This window comes from Leopardus geoffroyi, chromosome A1, assembly GCF_018350155.1.
Source record: "Leopardus geoffroyi isolate Oge1 chromosome A1, O.geoffroyi_Oge1_pat1.0, whole genome shotgun sequence".
NCBI classification, from domain to species: domain Eukaryota; kingdom Metazoa; phylum Chordata; class Mammalia; order Carnivora; family Felidae; genus Leopardus; species Leopardus geoffroyi.
Genome location: NC_059326.1, coordinates 186,900,450 through 186,926,223, shown reverse-complemented (window position 1 = coordinate 186,926,223; position 25,774 = coordinate 186,900,450). Strand labels below are relative to the sequence as shown.

Here is a 25,774-nt window from a genome sequence, read left to right as displayed (position 1 = left end):
GTGGAAAGAGCTTACAAGGATTTGAAGACGAGACCAACCTGGGTAGGAATCCAAGTTCCTCCAGTCTCACAGGCAAGGTACTCCCTCTTTCTGATCTTGAGTTTCTTTTACTTGAGGAATATGGTAAGGACTAAATGAGTATTAAATTTGCAAAGAGCTTAGCACAATGTCTTCATCAGATATACGTTCAATGTTAAATGAATGCATAATGTTTCGCATATTTTCATGAGTAAAGCCAATTTTTAAACTAATTATCCTTGATATAAAATATCTATCCTAAAAGAACATTTAATAATTATTGTGAAGTTTTAGGCATAATACAGTTTATGATATATGTGCTATTATAGTAATGATGAAAATTAACAAAAGCAACAACAATAGTATCTACTGTTTACATACCACTTACCATGCAAGGTGTCAAGGACTTCTAATGGGTTATTATATCCCATCTTTACAACAGCCCTATGAGGGAGGTGCAATTATACCTTTGCTTTACAGATAAGAAAACAGAGTTAGATGGATTAAGTAGCTGCGTAGTCAAATGCCTAATATGTGACAAGTTTGAGCTCAAACTCAAATCTGCCCAACAGCAGGTCCCAAGTTTGAAGCTTTCCATTGCTTTTCACAAAGCCAAGATTCAACAATCTAACTCATACTAATAAACTATACACACACACACACTCTGAACCCAATGAAACCACAACACATTCTTTTAAGTTTTATTTATATTTCTTAGTTCAAGAATTACACACTAGCCAACATTATTATATATTTACATGCTGAAACTGGCTGTAATAAGTTTAAATTCAAGAAAATAATTCTTATGTGCTACTCATTTATAATCCTCATTTGTTACTATCTCATGTATCCCAGAGATTTTAGTAGTCCTGTTTTTTAGAAAGACATGAAAATAGATGCAATGATATCCACTTGTGTTTTGCATTTTCTAGCCATTGGAAAATGTGCATTATGTGCATATTAAGAAAGGCTACAAGGTAATTAGTAAGGCTGATAATCACTACATTGTGAAGAAACTAGAATATCACTTTTTATAAAAGGACAATTCAGAACTGTGCAGGGACAATATTCATAACAGAACTATTTAAACACCCATGCAAATAAAATTTTTTAAATGCTATGGAATTTAAATCATTTGCAACTTTGTTTGAAATAATTATGTTTAAAATGACCATGGTTTAACTCAAATTACTGAACTGAAAAGGAAAAAGATACAAGCTGATGGAACTGTCAGCTTGCTTCTGGTGGTACAAAGACACACAAATGGGCATCAGATTAGTGGACATTTGACAGGAGAGAGACATTTGGTTTTGAAAGTTAAAAAACACAAAGTTTTGTTTGTCATCATATTGGATCATATTTATCTTTATCACAAAAGAACTTTTCAAAGCAAATTAAAATCTGATGTTAGAATTTTTGCATATATCTACAGAAATGTTTCACTTCAATTTTTAAGTAATAAATTTTTAAGGGTGTTGCTGCTTTTTTTTTTTTCTTAAATGATTTCTTTACGGCAGTATCTTAGTTAGCATTCTGTTGGCTCCTTACTAGTTTTTACAATGTTCCTAGTGTATTTGGAAAATATTTTTTAAACCTTTGGTGTGAAGCAGTCTTTTTTTTTTTATTTTCCCCTATTTTTCCTTTTTTCTTTCCTTTTTTTTTTTGTTTTTTAATAATTCTGGAGTCTTTGGTTAAAAGGAATAATACTATCTAAAGACAAAATGCTACTATTAAAAAAAAGTCTCATGTGTATTATGTGTAATAAATTTCTGGAACAGGTATGAATAATAAGCACTTTTATTTCCTGTAGTGCCATCAATATAAACTTTTACTCTTTTAAAATTGAGATTTAAGTTACAACCTTTGGTGTCTTGAACTCTGACATATAAAAAAATCTATCAAGTTATCAATGATCATTTCTGCTTTTCCCATTTCCATTTCTAAGGCTATCTCTTGGCTGTTACATTGACTACATAAACACTACAGCATTTCCCATAAAGGGGATGAGAGTGGAAGTGAGAGAGCGGAAAGTGAGAGTGTGTGTGTGTGTGTGTGTGTGTGTGTGTGTGTGTGTGTGTGTGTTTGCGTGTGTGTGTATGTCTGTGATAGCAAATTGAAACCCTTCTGTCTGGGATCCCAAACCATTTATGCAAAAGGGTGTTTAAATTACTCTGCTGGGGCACTGCAGTAACTGTACTTAGTAAAAAATAAATAAAAATTAAGAATAAGAATTAAACAATTATTTGTATCTATTGACTATTCATTTACAGCATGTTGAATTATTTACATAATATTATAACACATGAACATAAGCCATAAACAGAATTAGCACATTGCCTTACCATAAAATACAAATTAGAAGTTAAAAATATTTAAGAAATCTGTTTTAATATTTACACACGCTCAGTGAAAGTTATGGTTGCTCACATTACATGGACTCTGTACACTTAGCAAAATGGCATGATTGCTACAGTTGAGAGTATTTGCCCTAACCAACATGGTGGGGTTATTATTTTTTTTTTCCTCCTTCAAGGAGGATTTTTTTTTCATTTTCTGTTTTAAGACTTTGTTTTTAAATCACCAATAGACAATGTTATTTGTTTTCTTGAAAAAGAGAGCAAGTAGACAAGCAATGTGAGAACTAGTTAATTCCCGATGTTCTGAGGTACAGTACTATTGTAGTGTCAAACTGTGCAATGGTTCATAAGAACTGTAGGCATTGATCTGCTGATAGAGAAATGCTCAGTACCCTGTATTACTAGTTTCAATAGGTTGATTTGTTGGTTGCCAATTAAAAATACTCATACATTGGTTAAATGAAGGAAATAAAACATATTAGCTTATTCCTTTTGTTTTCCAACATATGAATGCATATATATGTATTTATGTTTACATGGATCTATATATACACATATATACATGTAGATATGTTGTAAGACCTGTTGTTGATTGTTTTGCTGTTTTTGTTGTTTCATATGAACTTAATCATAAGACTGGAACACAGTTACCTATAGAAAATGGAAATTGTGTTAGTTGCCAATTTAATGCAGGTCTTGCTTAAAATGAACATGATTCATTTTCCCACTGCATTCCACTGAACTTTCTCTATGTGTTGTGCTTTTATAAGCTGACAGACTTTTTGTGTTCCTAATACTAGAATGTAAAGTCTTTTGGTTCATAAACCATTTTTATTATTATTATTATTATTATTTTTACTTAGCACTGCTTTTGAAGACATGAGAAGATAAAAGGTCTAGATGGCACTGCTTAAGTATTTTCCCCTGTTGTTAAATTGCAGTAGAAAGAATTGTAACATTCCTTATGCAAACACATGATTATGTTGCATGAGTTTTCAATTCTGAAAATGCATTTCATACCTACTAGCAGTCATGTACAATATATATATACAGATTGAGATCAAAGATTTCATTTAGACTGTGCATTTTAGAGTCAGAATTTGCCTATGAATTTCGCAAAGATGAAAAACACCTTAATTGCTGGCTATCTGGCTGTTTCATAATCAAAAGGAAAACTATATATATATATATATGTATATATATATATATATATATACATATATATATATGTGTGTGTATAAAGTGATACTAATACCATATCAGAATTGCCAAAACACATTTTTGTGGTCCTTAAATTTAACCACTGGATACCAAGCTGACTGGTTTTCATAGAGTTATGAGATCTAGCACCCCTCCCTAACCCACCCCCAGTTTGGTGACTACAGTCCAATTCAACTACAGTAAAAATATAGTTAAAAATAAAATCTACATCTACTTTGTCTCTGGGCAGGATGAGTCAGTTGTTTCTACCTACGTGGTTATTGAATGCCAATATATGGATTTCGTTCTAGGGCATCTGTTTGAAGCTCCCATCTTTCTCCTTTTTCTGGTTTCTTCTTATCACTGTGAACAGAAATGAATCCTTGGTCATACGCTTTTGAGGCTCATGCTGCAAAGTTTCTTCTCTCACTTTGATCTAGATTACCATGTTGACTTCCCTGGACATTGAAATTTTGTTGTAACCATAAATGACAATATCAAGGATTTTTATGGCTTTTATGATAATTGCAAATAAGAGCCCACTGCTAGACTTGGGCTCTGAGTTGTCTCTAGAAAAACCTTTCTAGGATGGCATTTTGGAGTTGTGCACCTGAGTTATCGATATGCTCCTTCCTGATATATGCTACTCAAACTTTAACCCCTGGCGAAAAGGGACAGGCACTTTTATTAGTGTGTGCCCCAAAATGATTGCCTAGGTGAAAGCATGTACCTGGAGAAAATTGAGAAATTTCTACTCTGAGCCCATGGGCAGAAACTTGGTTGGATTCTGCCCAAAGATCATACTCAGAAGTGTTCAAGTGTATAATCAAAAAATAAAGGCCAGAGTTCCCTTTGCTGGTGAAGGAAAAAAAAAATACCTCCCATCTTGGAGCATAGAATTTAGAAAGCTGAATGCTAAACCTTTTTTTTTCCCCTCTCTGTCTGATAGTTGGAATAGGAGGGCAGCAGGACTCTGTCATATTCCAAGCTGCTGAATTACCAGGGGAAAAAACATACATTTTATCCACAGGCAAATACTGGCCTTGCCTACTATGCACAATTAGGGATGTTACTTTGAAAATAAGTGTTTCTTGTCTTTAAAATAGAAATAGCAAAGTCATCCTCTAAGAAAACATTCAATCAAATCAAACTTTAAGGAGAAATTAGCAATTCACTATTTTCTCCAAGAAAAGCAAAATATGGACCTCACATTGATAGAAATAAAATATATTAGCTTATTTTCTTTACTGTCTCACATATGAATGCATATGTCCAATTATTATAGAAAGAAGCACACTGACATAATTTAAAAATTGAATAAAAACAATACATCATGCCTGCTGATCAGTTATATATTTTTCTGTAATATCAATTGAGGCTCATAACATTCATCATGTTAATGTGGCTTTGTTGTTATCCTATTCTACACTACTTTTCATGTTTTCTTTGATCCAGCCGATCGCAACATATACAATGAAAGCACCCTTAAAAAGTCAAATCCAACAAACCCACAAACTAACTCTACTTGTGCACATAATCCTTTAAGTATTGTTTGCTATGAAAAATACAAAGGTGAATGTCATTGCACATAAGGAAATGTAGTTCAATCAATCTCTTCAAAGCCTTGCTTTGTCTCCTAAGAATATAATCAGGATTTCAGAAACAAGAAAAGCTGGCAAAGGACCATTAATCCTTTAAAGAAATGAACAAATCCTTCTTTTGAAATACCCTATTAAATTCAGAAATAAACTTAAGGGAAATGTTGTAGAGACAGCTGACATTGTCTGAGAAAATCAACCTGTCTCCTAGCTTTATCTGTGCTCTATATTAGTATATTTGAATGACTCCCAATCTAACCTGCATCTAAGATACTTCTAATTTTGCTAACTTTTCTATTTTGTGGTTGTCTTTTGATTAGATAAACTATAAAAACCTCTTTAGGTGTGCTGTCAAAAGCCTGTGAAGTGGGGGAAAAAAATCTCTCTCACTGACCTTTTGCCATTATACAAAATATGTATGGACCAGATGCTGTGTGGGGCTGGTAAGGGTCATGCTGCTCGCTTGCTTTAATTTTGTTACAACATTTGTTTCTGGATTTTCCACTCTTCTCTGGATTATTAACTCTATTTTAACCAACAAGAAATAGCTCTTTAGAAACATTTCTTGGCCACCACGCATGATAATGTTTAGTAGTCCCCAGTTTCTAGAAATGTCAAAATGGAAGACATCAGAGTTGACTCCCTGTGCTCAAGCAGAGACTGGCCAAATTGGTTACCAAGTCTCTGTCTTCACTCTGCCTATCCTGTTTGAACTACATGAGAACCTTCTAGAATCCAGTGGGAACTATCTTCCCATGACACACCATTATCACCTTAAGACAGGCATAGGTCATCTTCAGTAAGCATGTTTGCATGGCATTGCAGATGTTTCATAAACACAGTGCCATCTCAACAGCATGCCAACCTTAGAAATGAAGATGGGGAGTATCTGGATATGACCACTTCTCAGCAAAATGACTGGCAATGCTACTGAGCCCTCTCAGAATATCTTCTAAATAATTGCCCTCTATATAGGCTGCATCAGCAGATAAAGTGGAACACTCAGACAGTCTTGCCAGCATGTATACAAATCACTTGCATTTTAACTGGAAAACCACAAGGACCTTAGTGTATTCATTACTTAGCAGAAGCAACCCAAATGGTATGAAATGGACCACAGGATAGGCCAGCAACTAAGGTATTTTAGCATCACTTTTGTCCTGGATTGATGTGTTTTCCAAGTCCTACGTCAGGCTGTACAACTGGTTTGAGGAGGAATCTAGTCCTTGCTTCCCATGGGAGGCTATGTTTTAGTTCACATAATAAAGCCAATAGACGATGTTGAAGAAGGAAAAAACCACTGGGAAGAATATGCGGGACCACCGATCTATGGCATTCACATCAGTCAAGTCGGGGATGGTGATTTTCAGTTGGGAGGCACGTCTCCGCAGGCGGCTTTTCTTTTGTGCCACATGTCGCTCAAGAGCATTTCGGCCAAAACTATGCCTGGGTAACCCGGCTTTCCGATATTGGATGCTGGAGGCATCATAGGCCAACATTGTGCTCCTGGGGTCTCCAAGTCCCATCACAGCCTCGGATGTGGCCATTTCGTTTTTTATCTCAAGAGTGCTCAGTAAGATGTTCTCATGTGGGTCCATCTGCAAGGGAGAAGAATTGGATAAGATAAAACAGTAAGCTTTTATTGCTCCTAATTATGCAAGGTGCTAGGATATGTGATCTAGGTAATATTTATCAGAGTGTTAAGAGAACCGGCTTTGAGGCTACATTATCTAAGAAGGATAACAGACAAACAGATATCGCTCATCATCTGACTAAACCCAAATCAGTACATCATTTAGAGCCATTTGAGATCACTGAGGATCATCAGGCTATGAACTGAGATGAGAATGTAGCTTGATCAAGGCTAGTGTCTCACATTTTAACTATATCACAAATATCTTCTAATGGGTTTATTTTTGATGCTCAAAAATCAGAGGCACTCTGACGTTTGCCATTCTAATGATCTTCTTTTAAAAAGCATTGCAATTACCAAGTTGTTTCAAAGTGGCCACTCAAGAGATGAGGAAGAAAGAGGAACATACCAGCTGGGTATGTGGGTTTGGGATCCATGTGTCTGGGTGCATATCCTGGTTCTGCCACTTACTATCTAAGTGAACTTGGGTGAATTCCTAATGTGAATGGTGCCTCCATCACTATAAGCTATGCTAGTTTCAGTTTCTTCATCTATTAAATGGTATAATAATCCAACCTTAGAGCACTTCTTTAATGAGGTAATGATATAATAGATATAATAGACTGCTGCTACTACCACTTAGGGCATACAGAGAAATAGAAGGCATGGCACTCTTTAAAGAATTTACAGTTCTCATATGAATAAATACAAAATTAAGCTGTGCTAGGTATGAAATAGTATTAAGGGATTAATTACTGAGTTATGCTCATGATAGTAGCCTAATTATAGATGAATTCATGCTAAAACTAGAACTAAAACCAGTAGATAACATTTGTTAAGCACTTGCTACATATACCAGAAACCTTTTCCTATAACTTCACTTAATTGTTTCTTAACACCCATGATTATGAGATATCACCCTAAATTTGGAATATCAATATAAATAGGATAAAAGAAGAGTTTTGAACAATAGAAATTCAGGCATCATGTGACTTGCCAAAATACAACAGAATTCAGAACAAGGGACTTGAAAATTAACAGCTGGGCAAAACTTTGCATGGTGGAAGGGTCAGTGGGGTGAGGGATTGACCTGAGAAGGAATGGAAGGAGGCAGGATTCAAGAAGTGAGTTAGCCCAAAGTTGGCTGTATTAAGTTGAATTCTGAGCCCAGGGAGTAGGAGGGTGTCCTGTAGATATGGTGACCTCTTTTATCTCTTGGATGATTTTAGCTTCTTGGCAAAGCTAAAAGGAAAGAATGAATACTGACACCATGATACCCAAATATTAAATGACTGTGATAATTTTTTTTTTGTTTTATTAAGAAGGGAAGATTTGTGTGTCTTATTTTTAAGAGCCTGCAATTGCTACAGATAATAAAACCTAGTTGCAACACATTATTGTTAATAACAGAGTACATTTATTTTGATGGAGAATCATGATATACCAATTACCAGTAAAGTTGTTGAAATATAAAATAAAATAAAAATGATCAATAGTAGATACTGATGATATATGGAAGCAAGGGATATAACCAAACACTTAATTGGAAGATAAAATGGTCTGAGCTTCATGAATTATGCAGAAGGCAAAAAGAAGGTTGCTAAGATTATATAGTAACAATTAGCTTTCAAATGTGGTTTAATGACCCTGTATTTTAAATTCAAATCTAAAATATTTTGAGAAACAGAACCTATAAAATATGCTAGAACCTAGTAATTGACCAATTAATCTCTGCCCGCTGATTAGATTTTCTGTAGGTTTGGTATATGGTAGTATTTTGCTTAGTGGACATATTAAACAAATATATTCTTAAGATTAATATTTAAAGTTTATAAGATTTGGAAATGAAACCCAATGAATTTAGAAACACTTCTCTCAAGGAAGGGCCAGGTAATGGCTTTAGTGATGGATTCAATGGCCCTAGGGAAGAAAACAAATGTTTAAAGTCACGTCTCATGTGCCAGGGATTTGCAGAAACTGTCTAACTGAATGCTCACGACCATCTTTTTGAAAAAGGAATTCATTCCTAGGTTATAAAGTGAAGGCATCATCAAATGTCACAAAGTCACACAGTTACTAAGTGATGGAGTTTGATCATTAGAGCACAAAGCTTGGGGGAGAGAAGTGTGACTTTACAACACTCAAGGAAAGTAAAGCGGATAGAAGTGGGGGAACATATCACTCTTCATTATTTCAGAGAGTGTTGTTATTTTCCCTTCTGCTCTAGGTTGTTTGCTCTTTTAACTATCTAGAAAATAACTGCTTAGCAAAATTCCTTTGGCTGCTACACATGAGCAGCCAAAGTTCAGGAGTCTCCCCTTCTCTAAGCACCAGGATATTTGTTTTTCTATTGAGCAACTATGTTAAGAACAGTTATGAATATACATCAGACTTGGCTGAGGTAAGAATACAAATCAATAATAACAAGCATTATAAAAATAATGGGAACAGTGGACTCTTAGTATGGCAACTTGTTCTAAGTTGGATAATCCGTCTGATTTTAGTGGGTTTCTGTTGTGTTATTTATGAAACCCAAGATTTGTTAGATAATTCTTGAAGCTTTATAATTTATTTTTAATCAAAAATTTACAAATATACGTAACAGGCACTAGTGTGTGTCTGGCGCTGTGCCAGGTGTTGTAGCCACAGTGGTGAGGAAGACAGCACGGCTGCTGGTCCCCGTGGCAATAACAGCCTCCAGAAAACAAAATGGACTTGGAGTGAAAAGACTGGACTACTGGTTGCCCTGATTCTTATTTCTGACCTTGGAATAGTGATTTAATCCATCCCAAACTAGTTTTCTTCAACTGTTAAGAATAAAGTTTTGGGAGATCAACTGACTATGCAGGAAGAACTTGGGAAACAGAAGTGCTATGCAAGGTGACTGTCATGACAGGCTACAAATGCAGTGGGAAACATAAAGGTGCTAGCGGGCTGAGAAAACACAGCAAATAGCCATGCCTAAAAAAAGTATCCTGCCCTCACAATGGATGTGGAATAGACATGAGTGATGAACTTTCCATAGGTAAGCCTAATCATCTTGCCACTGCTGAAGATCTAATCAGGCTGAGGCTGCGGTTGGTTGCGGTAGGTGAGGCAGGTTGGACATCTGCATCAGGTTATAAAGTGTGACTCCTCAGTGTTGTGCTATATTAGGATAGTTGAACCCCAAACTTTGACTGCCTGCAGAGTCTTAATTAAGGTCATTAATAGTCAAGGTATAAATTAACTTCAATTAAAATACAAAACAATGAAAAGAAAAACAACAATCTTTTTTTCCCAGAAAACTCTTACCCTTAGCTATGGAGCTGTAAAGTGGAGAGGTATAAAGTACAGCCGCCTTCATTTCCAATTTATTTCCCAATTAATGGTGACATGGAGGAGGCAGCTCAAGCGGGTTGCAGTTTATTAGGCTGCACATTCAAGGGAAGCCCTGAGACACTGCTCTGATTACCCCACCTTGTCCTTGAAGGGCCAGTTTTCTCACGTTCTCCATAAAGCCTCCCAGATAATGCCAACCTTGTTTACTCGCCTCCTCAGAAATTAGCTCCATCCCTCCCTTGACACTACGCCACAGCATCTGTTTACCCAACTTGCTGTGGAATCACCAGTTCTGAGAATTTTTTGTTTGTTTGTCTGTTTTGAATAGTAGCCTGATCAACACCTGGAAGCATATCTGTTTTCTTTTAGAAGTGGAAATATAGTGCAGTGTTTCCGAGTTCTAATTCTGGACTCAGACAATCCACATTTTGACTCTGGGTTGAGCCATTCACTAGTTTTGATTCCATGGGCAAATCATTCAACCTCTCTGAGTTCATTTCTTATATGTAAAAGTGGGAGAAACACCAGTCTCTAGAGTTGTTTGAGAGGATTAAATAAGACAGCACATGCAAACCACTTAGCCCAGCTTTGCACATAGCAAGCACTCAAAAAAATCATAATTGTTCTTGCTTTTAAAAAGCAATAAATATTCATTAAATGCATACATTTGATCTTCCATGGCCATTTTTTTAAATGCCATCGACTATATAAACAAACCAGAGCTTTGAATTCATCAGATTATTTAAATTTTGCTTTGATTAGTGACTTCTGTAAAGTGCTGAGAACAATGCTTCATATAAAGTAAACACTATGTTTTTGTTATAATACATAATACACTTATTAAGTATAATACATAAGTCTGGACTGAGCTACTTCTGAATGCTGAAGTGAGATGAGTAAAAGCTGCCTTTCATTTCACAGGTGGAGAGGGAACACAGTATTCATGGGTTCACAGATCCACCAGCTATCCTCCTGACGGATAGGGAAAACTAGCCCTCCATTGCTAGTGTGGCAGAGCAAGGAAAGAGCCTGGGTTCTCTTTCCTCATTGCCCTACAACATTCCACCATAATGCTTGTCATTATGATCATCTGTTTAATATTTGGCTGCCCCACCAGGCTATACTTCCTGGGAAAGGCAGAAGCAAGGTCTTTTTCTTTCACTGTTGTATCCCCAAGCACTTGTCATGGTGCCTGGCACATAGTAGGGGCTCAGTAAGAAGTGATTAGATAGAATTAATTTTGTGACCTTAGTAATCCAATCTCTCAGTGAGTCATCAGTAAGGTGGATTTAATTTTGCAGCACCAGTCTGAAGATTGGAACTGCATGGGGTTACCCCCTGAAGTCCTTTCTCACTCTAGGTACTTCTCCCTCTATTTATACAGGTCTCTTGCTGAAGCAGTATGCTCAGGTGCCTGAAATATGGAAGGAGCATTTTTGATAGGGCCCTGGCTATTTACATGACGGATGCCCCATTCTTGTCTCAGAGAAGGGAGCTTAGTAAGTAGCAACTAGAAGCCAGGACTAATCATTTTACATATTGACTCTTTCAGTTATCCCAGTGGCCCTGTAGGGCAGGTACTAATCTCGTGCTCAGAAAATAAAGCACAGAGAAATTAAGAAACCTAACACAAGTTCTCATAGTGAATATGTGTTAGAGTAGGAATTAGAATCTGGTCTTTGTTCGCTGTGTCATGCTGAGGCACAGCAGCAGCCCCCAAGCCCTTGTGTACTCTACAGCTCATAAAAGAGGACCCTCTCAGTGAATGGTAGTCCTCTGGAGGCTTGCAAAATTTTCCCTAATAAGGAATGAATAAGAATTTCTGTCTTTAAATATGCCACTAAATATGACAGCTGATGTAAAATCCTATTAAATTCAAATGCTTTCACCTACGTATAGTAGACATCTGTGGTTTGATAGTTCACCAGCCCTACCAGGGACAAATTCTGTCTAGGAACCATCTCTCAGTATTTCCTTGGTTTGGCGGATGGTATAGTCTGTTTCAGTGGTTTCCAAACTTGAACATTCATCAGGATTCCTTAGAGGCTCTGTTAAAACATAGAGATCTCGGGACCCCACTTGCAGGGTTTCTGAATCAGTAAGGCTGGAATAAGGCTCAATGATCTGCATTTCTAACAAGCTCCCAGGTTAGAAATCACCAGCTTGCAGGTGATGCCAGGCTGCGAGGCTGGGGTTCACACTTGGAAAACTATCAGTCCATTGGACAGCAGCAGAAGGGCATGACTTCAAATAAAGAAGAAACAGAGGCCTTGAGACACAATGAAAAAGCTGAAGTTCTGACCACAGTCCACACCACCAAGCTGAAAAGCAACTTTCATACAGAGAAAACATATGTGACCTCCATTTATTACTTTCTGGAGAAAGGAACTATATTAAAGCCTTCACACAGTTTCAATATTTAATCTTGACGATAAACCTATGAGAAAGTTATTTCTAATATTCTCATTTTAAAAATGAGGAGATTGAGAATTCTGGATTATTGATCTGTCCAGAGTTGCACAGTTGGTATGTAATGTACTGGCACTAAATCTGTCTGTTCCAAGGTTCCTAATCCTCACACAACACAACTGTCTATCTTGAGACTTTCTTCAATTATGAGTTCTGTCTTAAAATGCCATCTCTCTATCAGGGTGTACTTAGGCGAAGACATTCCAGAAAATGAAAGGAATAGCAGTTGTCATGTGGATTTAGCTAATCTTTGAAATCGGGTCTCCACCCCAACCTTACCAGGCTTGACCAAGTGGATTTCTTAATTGTCTTTTTCTTCACTTGAGCAGTGAGACACAGTAGAAAACACTAACCTGTCCTTTTTTTTTTTTTTTTTTTTTTTTTTTTTGGATTAAGATATTAACAAGACATAGTTTCCCTTTAACCAGAAAGATCATGTACCAATCTCTACTGCTCTGGGAAATATAACAAAATATTTTTCAAATTTTCATGTTTTGGCATTTTTACTTACTCAAACACCCATGAGAAATTTGTTGATAGTAGTTAAAACAAGAGAGAGAAGGAAGCAAAAGTAAATGAAGGGGAAGAGAAGGAAGAGACAGACTAGTGAATAGACTGTCATTCTCTGCAGATAAATTGCCTTTGCAAGAACCAAGCCGAAGGCCTTACTTTAGTCCAAGCATCTACACTATTTGCTTTCTAGTCTTGAACTTTAACTTACAGATGTCCATTCCTGACAGTAAGGGTTTTTGAAGAGGCCCTATTAAACAGGCCAGTACGAATAAACAAAGTCTCCACCTTAAAATTATGCTTTACCTGGGGTTATTTTGCTTATAAATCAACAATTAAATGCTGAAATTTTGGGAAACAGAGTGATTATTTACTCCAGCATTCCAGAGACTCTATGAATGATTCTCTGTGAATAACACAGTGTGCACACTGATTGAATCAGCTGTTCTTCTGGGTAGGAGGATGGACTTTTCTGCTGACCTAAGTTATTTCCCAGACTGACCTGTCTGTTGATGGTTCAAATAGGAGTAAATTCACATTAAACATCTGGATTAAGAGCTTTTCTTTTCCTTCTTTCCATTCCTAATCCCAACATTTTTTTTTTTCCATCAAGAAACAGAACATGCTTTGGTTAACAGAGTTCCATTTTGCTTAAAAGGTATCACATTAAACAATGATGAATGGATCTTATTTTTATATAATTTGTTAATTCCAGGTCTAGTTTCAGATTTCTTGCTTCCTTTCTGCACCTTTCTCAGTGACAGGTGTATGCTCTGGAGGAATGTCCTTGTCCAGAAAAACAAATCACATCCCTCAGTGACCCAGCAGCATCGCATGCTTATCTTGGGAAGTGAAAATGGGGCTATTTTAAATCCCAGTTTACCACTCATATCATCAAGAGAAGAGTGAGAAATTGCAAAAACTCAGGAAATCCTAACTCTGCAATTTCCAATTACTGTGACTAGTATTGGGTAGGAGATCATGTTTTATCTTCCATGAAATGACACTGTGACCTGAGTAACTTGAAATGCTAAGGTAATGAACTGTTAACCACCTGGGAATATCCAAAGCACTTCTTTCCAAAGTAAAAACACTCAGAAATGACCTAACATGCATTAAGTATTTTAAGAGGTGAAAAAAAGTTCACCCAACCAGAACATGAAATGAAGATTCTAGGAGAGCAAGAAAAGGCCAATATCTTTGTGGAATGCCTCCGCCAGAGTAAATGGGGAAATAGTAACCAAATATGGAGTTTAGATCTGGAACATAAATACAGAAGAATACTGCTGAAATACCCAGGTAGTTGTGGAAGGGTGGTCATTTTAAAATACAAACTAGTAGAAAAAAAAGGGCTGAGATTTCTACTCTGTTTTTTTTTTTAATTTTGTTATGCTATTATAAAGTGTTTGAAGACTTACAACCATATTATGAGGAATTAGCACTATCAGCATTTTGAAAACAACCCTTCCCATCAAAATGCAGAAATTTGTAAGTAGCTAAAATTTACTAAGTGGTAAAACAATCATTTAAATTTATGTTTGCAGATTGAAATCTTGTGCTTTTTCTACCAAGTATTTTCATATGAGGTGAAATACTTATAGTAAGGACATAGGTGGCTCTACTTATTGCTGTTTTGATTTTCAATTTTTAAATTCTCATAGGTAGGTCACATGAGTGTGTATCTCAAGGTTTGTTTAGTGAACTGTTTCACTGTTAAGGAAATCCTACTCTATAGTCACCACAATGTGTAAAGATTCTGTTTCAAACACACACGTGCACACACACACACACATACACACACACACACACACACACACACACAAATCCATCTGGATAAATGGGTGAATCAAGTGAGTTCAGTGAGGTGTTAAGTTATTATTTCAAGTGATATAGAATTTTTTAGAGGAAATAAGAAGTATATCTCAGGAGCAGAAAGAGAAGGATATGATTTTTCTCATAGCCAAGGCTAGAAGATAAAGCTTTCATAAAAATTATGATTAATACAGGATCACTAGTGAGAAGACCTTCAGCAAGCATGAGCCATCAAATGAACTAATGCTTGTGCTCTTTTTGGTCCTTCTCATATGGGTTCCTGCCCCTCTCAATACCTATAAGAAGAGTGGAAAGAACACTGACCTCAGCAGTGAGAGCCAGTTCTAATCTTGAATTGTTCTGGGCCTCAGTGTTCTTGCTCAAGGAAGTCCAGGTGGATTTAGGACAGCCTTTGCTAACCCCCTCTACCAGGGGGTTAATCCTCTGGCTATTACCAACTGAGCCCTCATTTCCCCCATAATGGCAAACATGTAAGCAGCGACTGTATCCCATTGCTTATGTGTCCCTAATGCTGACTGCTAGAGTTGGTACTAAGTATTCAAAATAAAACTTGCTAAATGGAATTACTAGAGGATTAGATTGAGTCTAGGATCACACATTCAAAATTGGCTAGAGAGATCATATAAAAGTATGAAGCAGGTGTCATGGAGAATAGGAAAAAGTTGGCCCTGTAGTGAACTAGACTAAGAAATAGAGGGCTGCCTGAAGGACATTTAAATCCAAAATTTTAAGCTTCACTATTGTGGTCAAAATCACATCTAAGGGTTCAGCCCATGGGATGCTACATCAGTCATTTTAGATTTAATTTATAAAAACTTTGCCTTTAAGTTCCATTTAATCTATACTTATGAACTGCTTTATCGCCTTTCAAAATTATTAAATAACATAGGAATAATGCATAGAGAAATTCTGCCTAGCAAAAATCCTATAGTCCTGGAGTGTCCTTAAAACTGTGATCTTGGGACACCTGGGTGGCTCAGTCGGTTAAGTGTGTGACTTTGGCTCAGGTCATGATCTCATGGTTGGTGAGTTCGAGCCCTGTGTCAGGCTCTGTGCTGACACCTCGGAGCCTGGAGCTTGCTTTGGATTCTGTGTCTCCCTCTGTCTCTGCTCCTCCCCCCACTCATGCTCTGTCTCTCTCTCAAAAATAAACAAACATTAAACAAATTTAAAAACTGTGATCTTGATCCAGTGCTAGTATTGTTTTTGTTTTCCTAACCACATCGTAGCGCCTTGCTGTGAAATTCTGCAGTATCTCTCTGTCTTTAAACTTCATAAGTAGCCTTCCTAATTTTTGTGGCTTAATCTCTTTCATTTCTTTTACTTTCACAGAATCAAATTTATTTATTGTGGAAAATGATTCCTTTCTATGTATGTATTAGTTTATGTGCAATTGATTAAGGTTGGTATGCAAATGACAGATCATGTGTTTTATTTATTTATTTTATTTTTATTAATTAATTAATTAATTTTTATTTTTTGAGGTAGGGAGGGGCAAAGGGAGAGGGAGAGAAAGAATACCAAGCAGGCTTGCAGAGTGGAGCCGGATGCGGGGCTTGATCTCACCACCATGAGATCATGACCTGAGGCAAAATCAATAGACAGAGACCTAACTGACTGAGCCACCCAGGCGCCCTAGAGATCATGTATTTTTACAAATAATATTCGGATTGAGATAGAAGGATGGATGCTAAATTTAGGGGAAATGAGGCTACATTCAAATTGTTACATTTAATAATAATAAAGTACAATTAATAAAATATATGTGAATGGACTAATTTGTTTTGGAAGGTTGACAGAATTCTTTCTGGGTTCTTTCTAATTTAATAAATAAAGCTACTAGTTTCAACTAAAGTAGAAAGTCAGGAGTTGTTTTAATTGTATGAAAAACATAAAAGATTGGAATCATACTGAAATTCTCTGAAGGAGGAAAAAGTGAAGGAAAGTGTATTCAAAATCTACTAATTCTAATGGACATTTCTTCCATCCAAAGGAGGGACTTGTCTTGAATTACTACAGTTCCTTAGGATGAGTAGAATAGAGGCAAGTTTTAAATGAGCTTCTATAAGCACAGAGTCTTATTTTGATACATTTCAGAGAGGCAGATGTGAGAATCTGTCCATTTAATTCTGATAACTCAAAGAACTTTTAACACCTGGAAACTCAGGTCCTGAGAGATAAAAGTTTGTTCCAGTTCAATTTCCATTTGAATAATTGACTGAGGTCCCAAGCTGGAGGTAAACAATTGATCTAATCTTTTTATTAGCTGGTTCATACAACTCAATGCATTACGGGTGATGACTTGGTAAGATTTTTATACACACCATGTAACTCGTAATTCACAATTTCCCAACCCATTTTTAACTAATACCACAGAGGACATTTGTTTTGGTTTCCTCCCACAAGGCTGCAAACATGCCAGTCAAGTGTTTCTAATGCACAGGGTAGGGGGAGGAGGAATGGGTAGCCTTTAGCAAAGAAGGAACTACATTTTCCCTGTAGGGCTTACACATTTTTTCAAGGGTGATGACAGTGCATGTCCCTAAGAGAGAAAAGGGGGGACTTTTCCAGCTAAATGCCCTTGCTCTTCATAATATTCCACAGCCCAGGACAGTGAGTGATAGATGCAGCAATTGATCAGGTTAAATTTCAAGATTTAATGGCAGGTTATGATTGGCTTAAAGGTTGTGTGATCCATAATTACCCTAGGTCATTGGGAGACTCATGGTTTTCTCTTGTTATTGGGTTTTGAAACTCACCCAACCTTGTCCCATAAGCTAATGAGGATGGGGGTAGGGCATACAGAACCACCCATTGCCATTGCCTCATTTCTGTGTCAGAGGGAAATTACCGTCTGCTTCTATCTTTCATCTAAAAGCAAAGAATTTAAGGTTTAATTTCTGTCCTCCTTAGTGAAGGCACCAAAATTTTAATGTAGTTAAAAATCTGATAGTTCCCTCTCCCTGGAAGATATTGACTCAAAAAGAGAATTAGACTACTTGAGAAAAACAAAGATAAACAAACTATATCACCTCCACTCATATGTATTAGAGACACTTATTCCCTCCACAGAACCTTACCCACAACCTCTAATTGTCTTTCATTTAATTTAGCTAAGAAGCCAGAAAGCTGATCTAATGTGGACCAGATGGGCAGGATTCCAGGGAACATATAGCAAAAGGGTAACAGAAAGGAGCAACATATTCAACTCCACAGAGATGCAAGGAACACAGCCAGTGACCTTGGCTTCTACGGATTTAGAGTTTAGTTTGGTTCTTGAATGGCAGGGGCCATGAAAGTGTTGCTGAAATGGGTCTCTGGAACAGAGGTAGGCTGGATGGGGAGGGTATGTGGATTCACAGTGATTACTGAATCCTATGAGTGGGAGTGGAGACACATGTTTACCATTAACTAGCACTGGATGTAGTAGCTGTGCTTAAAAAAATTGCACCGGTAGAAACCAACTCAGCAGTACTTAAAAGGGGGTATAGACAAAATAACTTACAGTCTGTAGTTTTAAGCATGTACCCACTGTATACAACAAAGGAAAAATAACTGATGCTAAGAGAAGTCTGACTATAGAACAAATGTCTTCATAACAAATATGAATGGCAAATATCTAATTACAACAAAAGTATTTATAAGCTCCAGACCGTTTCTTAATAGAACATTACTATTACTGAATAATATGCAGCTGTTGGAATAGGACCAAGGAATTTCTAACATTTGTGTCATCACATAATAGGGAGTAGGAGGATCCATACTCATCCTTCCTCAGTCTTACATATCTTGCATCTTTCACAGTTTAGTTCAAATGTTCCTTCCACTGGGAGTCTTCCTTAACATACCCCACTCTGTCAGTTCCTCTGAGACATACTCTCATAGTAATACAGAAATTTCCTTCACTGCATTTATTATCACTTATGTATTATTTCCACAAATGTTTACTGAAAGTATATCCTCCCTTTAAGATGTGGTCCCTGTGAGGGCAAAGGGCATGTGTGGTAGGGACTCAAGAAGTATCTGTTGAATTAGCAGTTAATATTTTTAGTCAATATTGAGAATCGGGCGTATCTGTACACTACATTCCAGGCAGTAAGTTATAAACATTCTATATGGATGACGGCATGTATTCCTCAGCACAGTCCTTTGCAGTAGGTGCTCTTATTAACTCTCATTTCATAGATAAGCCTGCTGAGGCTCTAAAATTTTAAGACACTTTCAGAAAGTAACACAATGAGTAAATAAGGGATCTGAGATTTGAACCCAGACAGTCCTATTTCAGAGTCACCACATTTAAGGTTGATGGTACACGAGGACTTACACGTTCCCTGTAGAGAGTGAAATGCCTTATTGTTTTGAAGGGGGGACATTTAGGAAATATAAGTGTGCACCATTCATCTGAAGGAACAGTGACAAGAATAGGGCAGAAGCACTGGCCGAGTAAGAGATTAAGGCCTGAGCTCAGAGACGGGGAGGATAAATGTAGCACTAGGCCTTTATAACTGGAGAATCAGGCCTATCAGCCATAGGAAGAGGAAGAAAGGGGAAAGATAGAGGAGCCTCCTATGTCTACACAACATTACATTCAATAAGTGCCAAGTTAGACAGCTTGAGGGATCTCATCTTTTCTTTTAGGACCTTTCCTCCTAACTTTGATGTCATTTTAGGAAGAATCACTATGTGAAATGAGAGGGATTCATGTTAGATTTTATTTTAAATGTTTTTATTTTTGAGAGAGAGATTGAGAGAGAGACAGAGCATGAGCAGGGGAGGGGTTGACAGAGGGAGACACAGAATCCAAAGCAGGTTCCAGACTCTGAGCTGTCAGCACAGAGCCTGATGTGGGGCTCGAACTCATGAACTGCGAGATCATGACCTGAGCTGAAGTTGGACACTCAACCGACTGAGCCACCCAGATGCCCCATGTTAGATTTTAAAACAGGATAGCACAGGGGTGCCTCAGTCAGGTGAGTGTCCGACTTCGCCTCAAGTCATGATCTCACAGTCTGTGAGTTCGAGCCCCACATTGGGACCTCTGCCATCAGTGCAGAGCCTCCTTCAGATCCTCTGCCCCCCCTCTATCTCTCTGCCCCTCCCCTGCTCATGCTCTCTCTCTCTCATAAATGAATAAACATAATAAAATAAAGTAAAACAGACTAGCACAGATATCCAAACTCTTTACCCCTAGACTCTAAGAACTCTCAGGGTAAACCTATAAGCATTCATCTTCTCTTGGGCTGAGGCATTAGTGAGCTCTGAAGCTATACTGCTTGAGATAGAAACACTCTGGGTTAAAGACAAGGTCACAAAGATATTTAACCTTTCTGAGCCTCAGTTTTATCAACTGTAAAATGGTTTTTTATCAACTGTAAAATGTAAAATCATTCTATGATATATGCCTTTTGGGTGACTGCAAGGATTTAATGAGATGATTCACAGTGCCCTATACGATAAATTCACAGAACAGTAACTTTAATTATAGAGTAAGTGGGTAAAGGAATTGAACTTGTGTTATATCACAGTCAGAAGAGGTTTAGGATGGTAAACCAGTTTCTGACATAAAACAGCCTTGGAAGTGGTGACAGAGGATGACACACAGCATGTGCTCAATTACTCTTTAAGAAACAAATGAATGCATTCCCACCAACAGTGCAAAGGGGTTCCCTTTTCTCTGTGTCCTTGCCAACATATGTTGCTGCCTGAGTTGTTAATTTTTGCCATTCTGACAGGTAGGAGGTGGTATCTCATGGCGGTTTTGATTTGTATTTCCCTGATGATGAGTGATGTTGAGCATCTTTTCATATATCTATTAGCCATCTGGATATATTCTTCAAAAAAGTTCTATTCATGTCTTCTTCCCATTTCTTCACTGGGTTCTTTTTTGGATATTTAGCTTGGTAAGTTCTTTGTAGATTTTGGATACTAACTCTTTATTGCAGCCACTCTGGAAAACAGTATAGAGGTTCCTTAAAAATTAAAAATAGAAACTACCTTATGACCCAGCAATTGTACCACTGGGAATTTATCCAAAGGATACAAAAAAGCTGATTTGAAGGGGCACATGCATCCCAATGCTTATAGCAGCCCTATCAACAATAGCCAATTTATGGCAAGAGCCCAAATGTCCATCGACTGATGAATGGATAAAGAAGATGTGGTAGGTACACATACACACACACACACACACACACACACACACACACTATGGAATGCTACTCAGTGACGAAAAAGAATGAAATCTTGCCATTTGCAACAATGTGGATGGAACTATAGGGTATTATCCTAAGCGAAGTAAGTCAGTCCGAGAAAGACAGATATCATATGATTTCACTCATATGCGAAATTTGAGAAACTCAACAGATAAGCATAGGAGAAAGGTAGGAAAAATAAAAACAGAGAGGAAGGCAAACCTTAAAGGCTCTTAAATACAGAGAACAAACTGAGGGTTGCTGGAGGGGAGGTTGGAGGGGGGAGATGGGTTGAATGGGTGATGAGCATGAAGAAGGGCACTTTTCGGGATGAGCACTGGGTGTCATATGTAAGAGATGAATCATTGGATTCTACTTCCAAAGCTGAGAATACACTATATGTTAATTAACTTGAATTTAAATTTAAAAAAAAAAAGAAAGAAATGAATGCAGCAATATACATGTGCTACTCTCTGCTATAGTCCTTTGGCAGGGAGCTTCCTGTTGGTTTTGGGCTGTGTGAATCTTCTAGTTTCAGTCTTCCAGGAAAGTGTCTAATGTTGAGACCTCATTATTCACAGGACTAATAAAAGAAACTGTGAATAATATTTCTTCCTAATGCTTAATTTTGTTTGGTTCTTCATCCTTACAGTGGGCAGAGGCAAGAGGCAATGCAAAAGATACATTTGTTGTTTGCCAACAAGATCAGTCAAATTTGGGGAATGGAGAGTTTGCACCCACACATATATGTGTGTGTGTGTGAGTGTGTGTGTGTGTGTGTGTGTATACATATACACACATGTATATAATTAAGTCTTGAAAGCATGAGTTTTGAAATCAGCTTTGTATTCTAGCTTCCCTGCTGATTAGCTGCTATGTCCTTGGTCAAGTTCAAAAGCTTAGTTGAGTGTCAGTTTTTTCATCTTTAAAATGAATTTATACCACATCATCTTTAAAATAAAGCTACATTATATGATAGCTTTCATTTAAGATTGAGGTAAGTTATTTAAGGAGCCCACTGTCATGTCTGGCATGCAATTAGGTGTGTAACAAAAGGTAACCGTTGCTACCATACTTACAACTTTAACATTCCTCAACTGGGAAAGAAAGTATAAATTCACTGTCTTACATAGGCAAAACTAATTATTTATCTTTCCCCATTAGCCCTCTGCAGTAGTTTGTAATTGAATCTATCCCACCCATTGTAACAACAGGAGAGACTGATCCTGTGTTTCAGGTGTAGGCCTGACTGCTTTAAACCAGCCTTGGTATTTCCCCTCCCCTTGACAGTGATTGGTTCAGGAATGGGAAGGCATTAAGTCAACTGAACCAATAAGAAAGAAAAGAAAGGTTTGGTGAGGCTTTTGGTGGGGGAAGTCTCCACCTTTCCTTCTGGATATGAATGAAGAAACATGGAGCCTTGTTACATACTGGCAGCCCAGAACAAGGTATAACCGACAATATTTTGGCTGGCTTGCTTGATCTCTATCTCCATCTCTGTGTCTCTCTCTCTGTCTCTCTCTCACTTCTCCTACTTCTATGCCTGATTTGCATAGACCAAATATATATTTTTTTATTTAAAAAAATTTTTTTAACATTTATTTTTGAGAGACAGAGACAGAGCATGAGTGGGGGAGGGGCAGAGAGAGAGGGAGACACAGAATCTGAAGCAGGCTCCAGGCTCTGAGCTGTCAGCACAGAGCCGGATGTGGGGCTTGAAGTCACAACTTGTGAGATCATGACCTAAGCTGAAGTCAGATGCTTAACCGACTGAGCCACCCAGGTGCCCCATGCATAGACCAAATATATTAAAGGTGGGTAAAAAATCAAAAAAGTCTCATTAATAAAATTAAAAATAATAATTTCAATACTGTGATAAAACTCAACCTAGGACAACAGTAACATCATGTATAATTCATCTATATTTTTATATATGTAAATATATATAAGATACATGTTTATACCTCATATAAATATAGATATATAGAAGTATAGAGACACGTTTCCAAAATCAATAATCCTGTAAGAATAGTTTAATGTTATCCTACAGCAATTTTAATAAAAATGCCCTCCGTTTATTTAAGTCACTTATGTTTTATCAAATGGCTGGCAGATCTTTTATTTCATCTCATTCTACAAGTCAGAATGAATTTGAAAGGCCAGGCAAGATCTTATCTTATGGATTAACAAAACTAAGGCACAGAGAAATTCTTTTCCCCAAGTTGCAGAACTTTCCAGAGGCTGAGCTAGGCTCAGTGTCCTGGTTTCTTGAATCCAAATTCTACTCTGTGGCTTTCTCTGCCAATGATAGAGCTGAGAAAAGATATTTTAAAACAGCTTCACATACAATCTGTGATCAAGTTGTGCAACTGAGAGAGAGAAACCTAGGTTTATGTTCCAGTTTTAGTTAGTCCGAGGTCTACCACTAACTAGCTTAGTTGACCCTGAGCAAGTCACTGACATTTCTGGATTTCAGTGTTTACATATAAAACAGAGACATCACAATAAAAAAAAAAAAATGTAAGTATGTATGGTGATGTATGTTAACTGGACTTATCTTGATAATCGTTTTGCAATATATACAAATAACAATCATTACGTTGTATACCTGAAATTAGTATCATGTTAGGTCAATTATATGTCAACGAAAAAAAGGAACAAAAAATGCAACTAAAAGTAAAAGGAAGCGTTAATTAAAAACAGCAAAAAATTATTTTGAGGTGGAGTTTCCTATTCTTAAGTCTGAGATAGGCACAAACCAGGCGAATCTGCCAACTGGTCCGAGTCATCTCTAGAACCTTCAGTCTAGTTCTTAAGGCAGCAGCCACTACTCCTTCAGGGTTGGAACTCATTTGCATTCTCTGGGCTAGGTCCTTGTTATTCAGTGTGGTCCAGAGATCAACAGCTTTGGCATTTCTAGGAAGTTTGTTAGAAATGCAGAATCTCAGGCCTCATCCTAGACCTACAGAATAAGAACCTGCACTTTAGCAAGATACCTAGATAGCTTTTGTGCACATTAAAGATTGAGAAGCACCCGGTTAGATCATCTCTTAGATCCCTTAAAATTCAAAGTCCATAAGTGTAGGATTAAAAAAAAAGAATCTTCTAAGGACCCTGGGTAACTCCCCAAGTCTGCTAAGCCAAATGTTCAAGGTCTCTATACAGTAAAGGGGTGGAGGAGTTAATTTGTAGTGTTTTTTGTGCTCTCCTTTCAGAATACTGAATTAATCACAATCAAGGCACCAGCTAGCACCCCTGCCAGGGGGAGACTGAACTGGAGAGGGAGTGATCTAAATCAACTTCAACCAGGGATCCCTACACAGTGGTGGCTGACAGCTTCTCTACATTTAGCCGATTACATGCTGAATTACCCCAGTGAGAATTTGCCAAATGCACCATCCACTCTCACAACCCAACCCTTGTTGGGAAACTGCTGTTAATCTGACACAGCCTTGTCGAACATCTCTCTGTTCCATTTTAATACCAAATGACCCATGGCTCTGAGATTTGCAGATGATGGTAGACAGTAAATGATTAAACTTTACAAAACATAGGCTACAAGTTGAGTTAGGAAATAAGTTAGGAATTTAGGGAGATGGGAAAGAACATCAGATCTAAGCTCATGCTTTGCTAAAGAATAAAATACCAGCTAGGCTCTGTGTCAAATATTAAAAACCTTCAAACAACACCAACAACAATAACTACCTGGATTCAAATCCCAGGTTTGCAACTTACTAGCTGTGTGACTGAATGTTACTTCTCTGTGGACCTCAGCTTTTGTCATTGGTAAAATTTTAGGGGACTGTAAGAGTATCTAGTTACTCAACAAGCTTCATGCTTTCATGAACATCAGAGTCATCTGGAGGATGTGATAAAATTTAAATTGTTAGGTCATCAGAAATTCTCATTCAGTAAATCCTGGAATGGGCTGGGGTTCTTTATTTCTTCAAGTTTTGCTTGATGTTGTGGTCTGAGGATAACCCCGTATAAAATGTTACTATGGGGCAGTGGGTAGTGAAAATTCAAGTAAAGCACTCGTAAACACTTGGTCAATATTAGCTTTTAAAAATATATTAGTTCAGAAATGTCTTGCTAAATATTATATAGTGGGTAGGAGCAGGAATGGAACACTTTCCATTGTACCAGCATGGTTTCCTGTTTACTAACACTTGCCAGGATACTTTGTTGAAAATGCAAGGGATCGAGGAAGGATGCAGATCAAATTGTTATGTATTATCAAGTCAAGGAGTGAAAGGCAGTGCTGCACAATGGGCAGGTTATGCCAGAGAACTGAGGTCTCTGTTATTTAATTGCTGTGTGTCCACGGACTAGTCAATCTACCTCTCTGGGTATCAGTTTCTTCATTTATAAAACGAGAAGATGTTTTAATGTTCTTTCGAGGGTTAAAATACTGTTGTTCTGTCATAGCCATGTATACCCTGGGTGAACAGTAGAGCTCCTTGCTCTTTTTCCTGAGATGGAATGTCTTTTATTCTGTGAAGCTTTTCCTGAACATGAATTTAAAGGAACATTTACCTCCTCTGAAACTCAGTAGCATATGCCATGTGTACCATGTACTATCCATTCTGATCATGTCGCACAATTTAAAAGAATATTACAGAGACAGCTCCTCTGAATTTAGAA

At 37.3% G+C, this 25,774-nt stretch overlaps 1 protein-coding gene across 4 annotated transcripts in view; it reads right to left on the bottom strand.

Moving 5' to 3' along the window:
• Positions 1–707: 707 nt before the first annotated feature.
• Positions 708–25,774, bottom strand: part of GABRB2 (gamma-aminobutyric acid type A receptor subunit beta2) — a 237,053-nt gene continuing 211,986 nt past the window's right edge. For all 4 annotated transcript variants that reach the window (XM_045502749.1, XM_045502779.1, XM_045502768.1 and 1 more), the window contains one exon: positions 708–6,771. In XM_045502749.1, the coding sequence (XP_045358705.1) occupies positions 6,424–6,771 (348 nt within the window). In that variant the 3' untranslated portion in view covers positions 708–6,423. The remainder of the gene's footprint in view (positions 6,772–25,774) is intronic.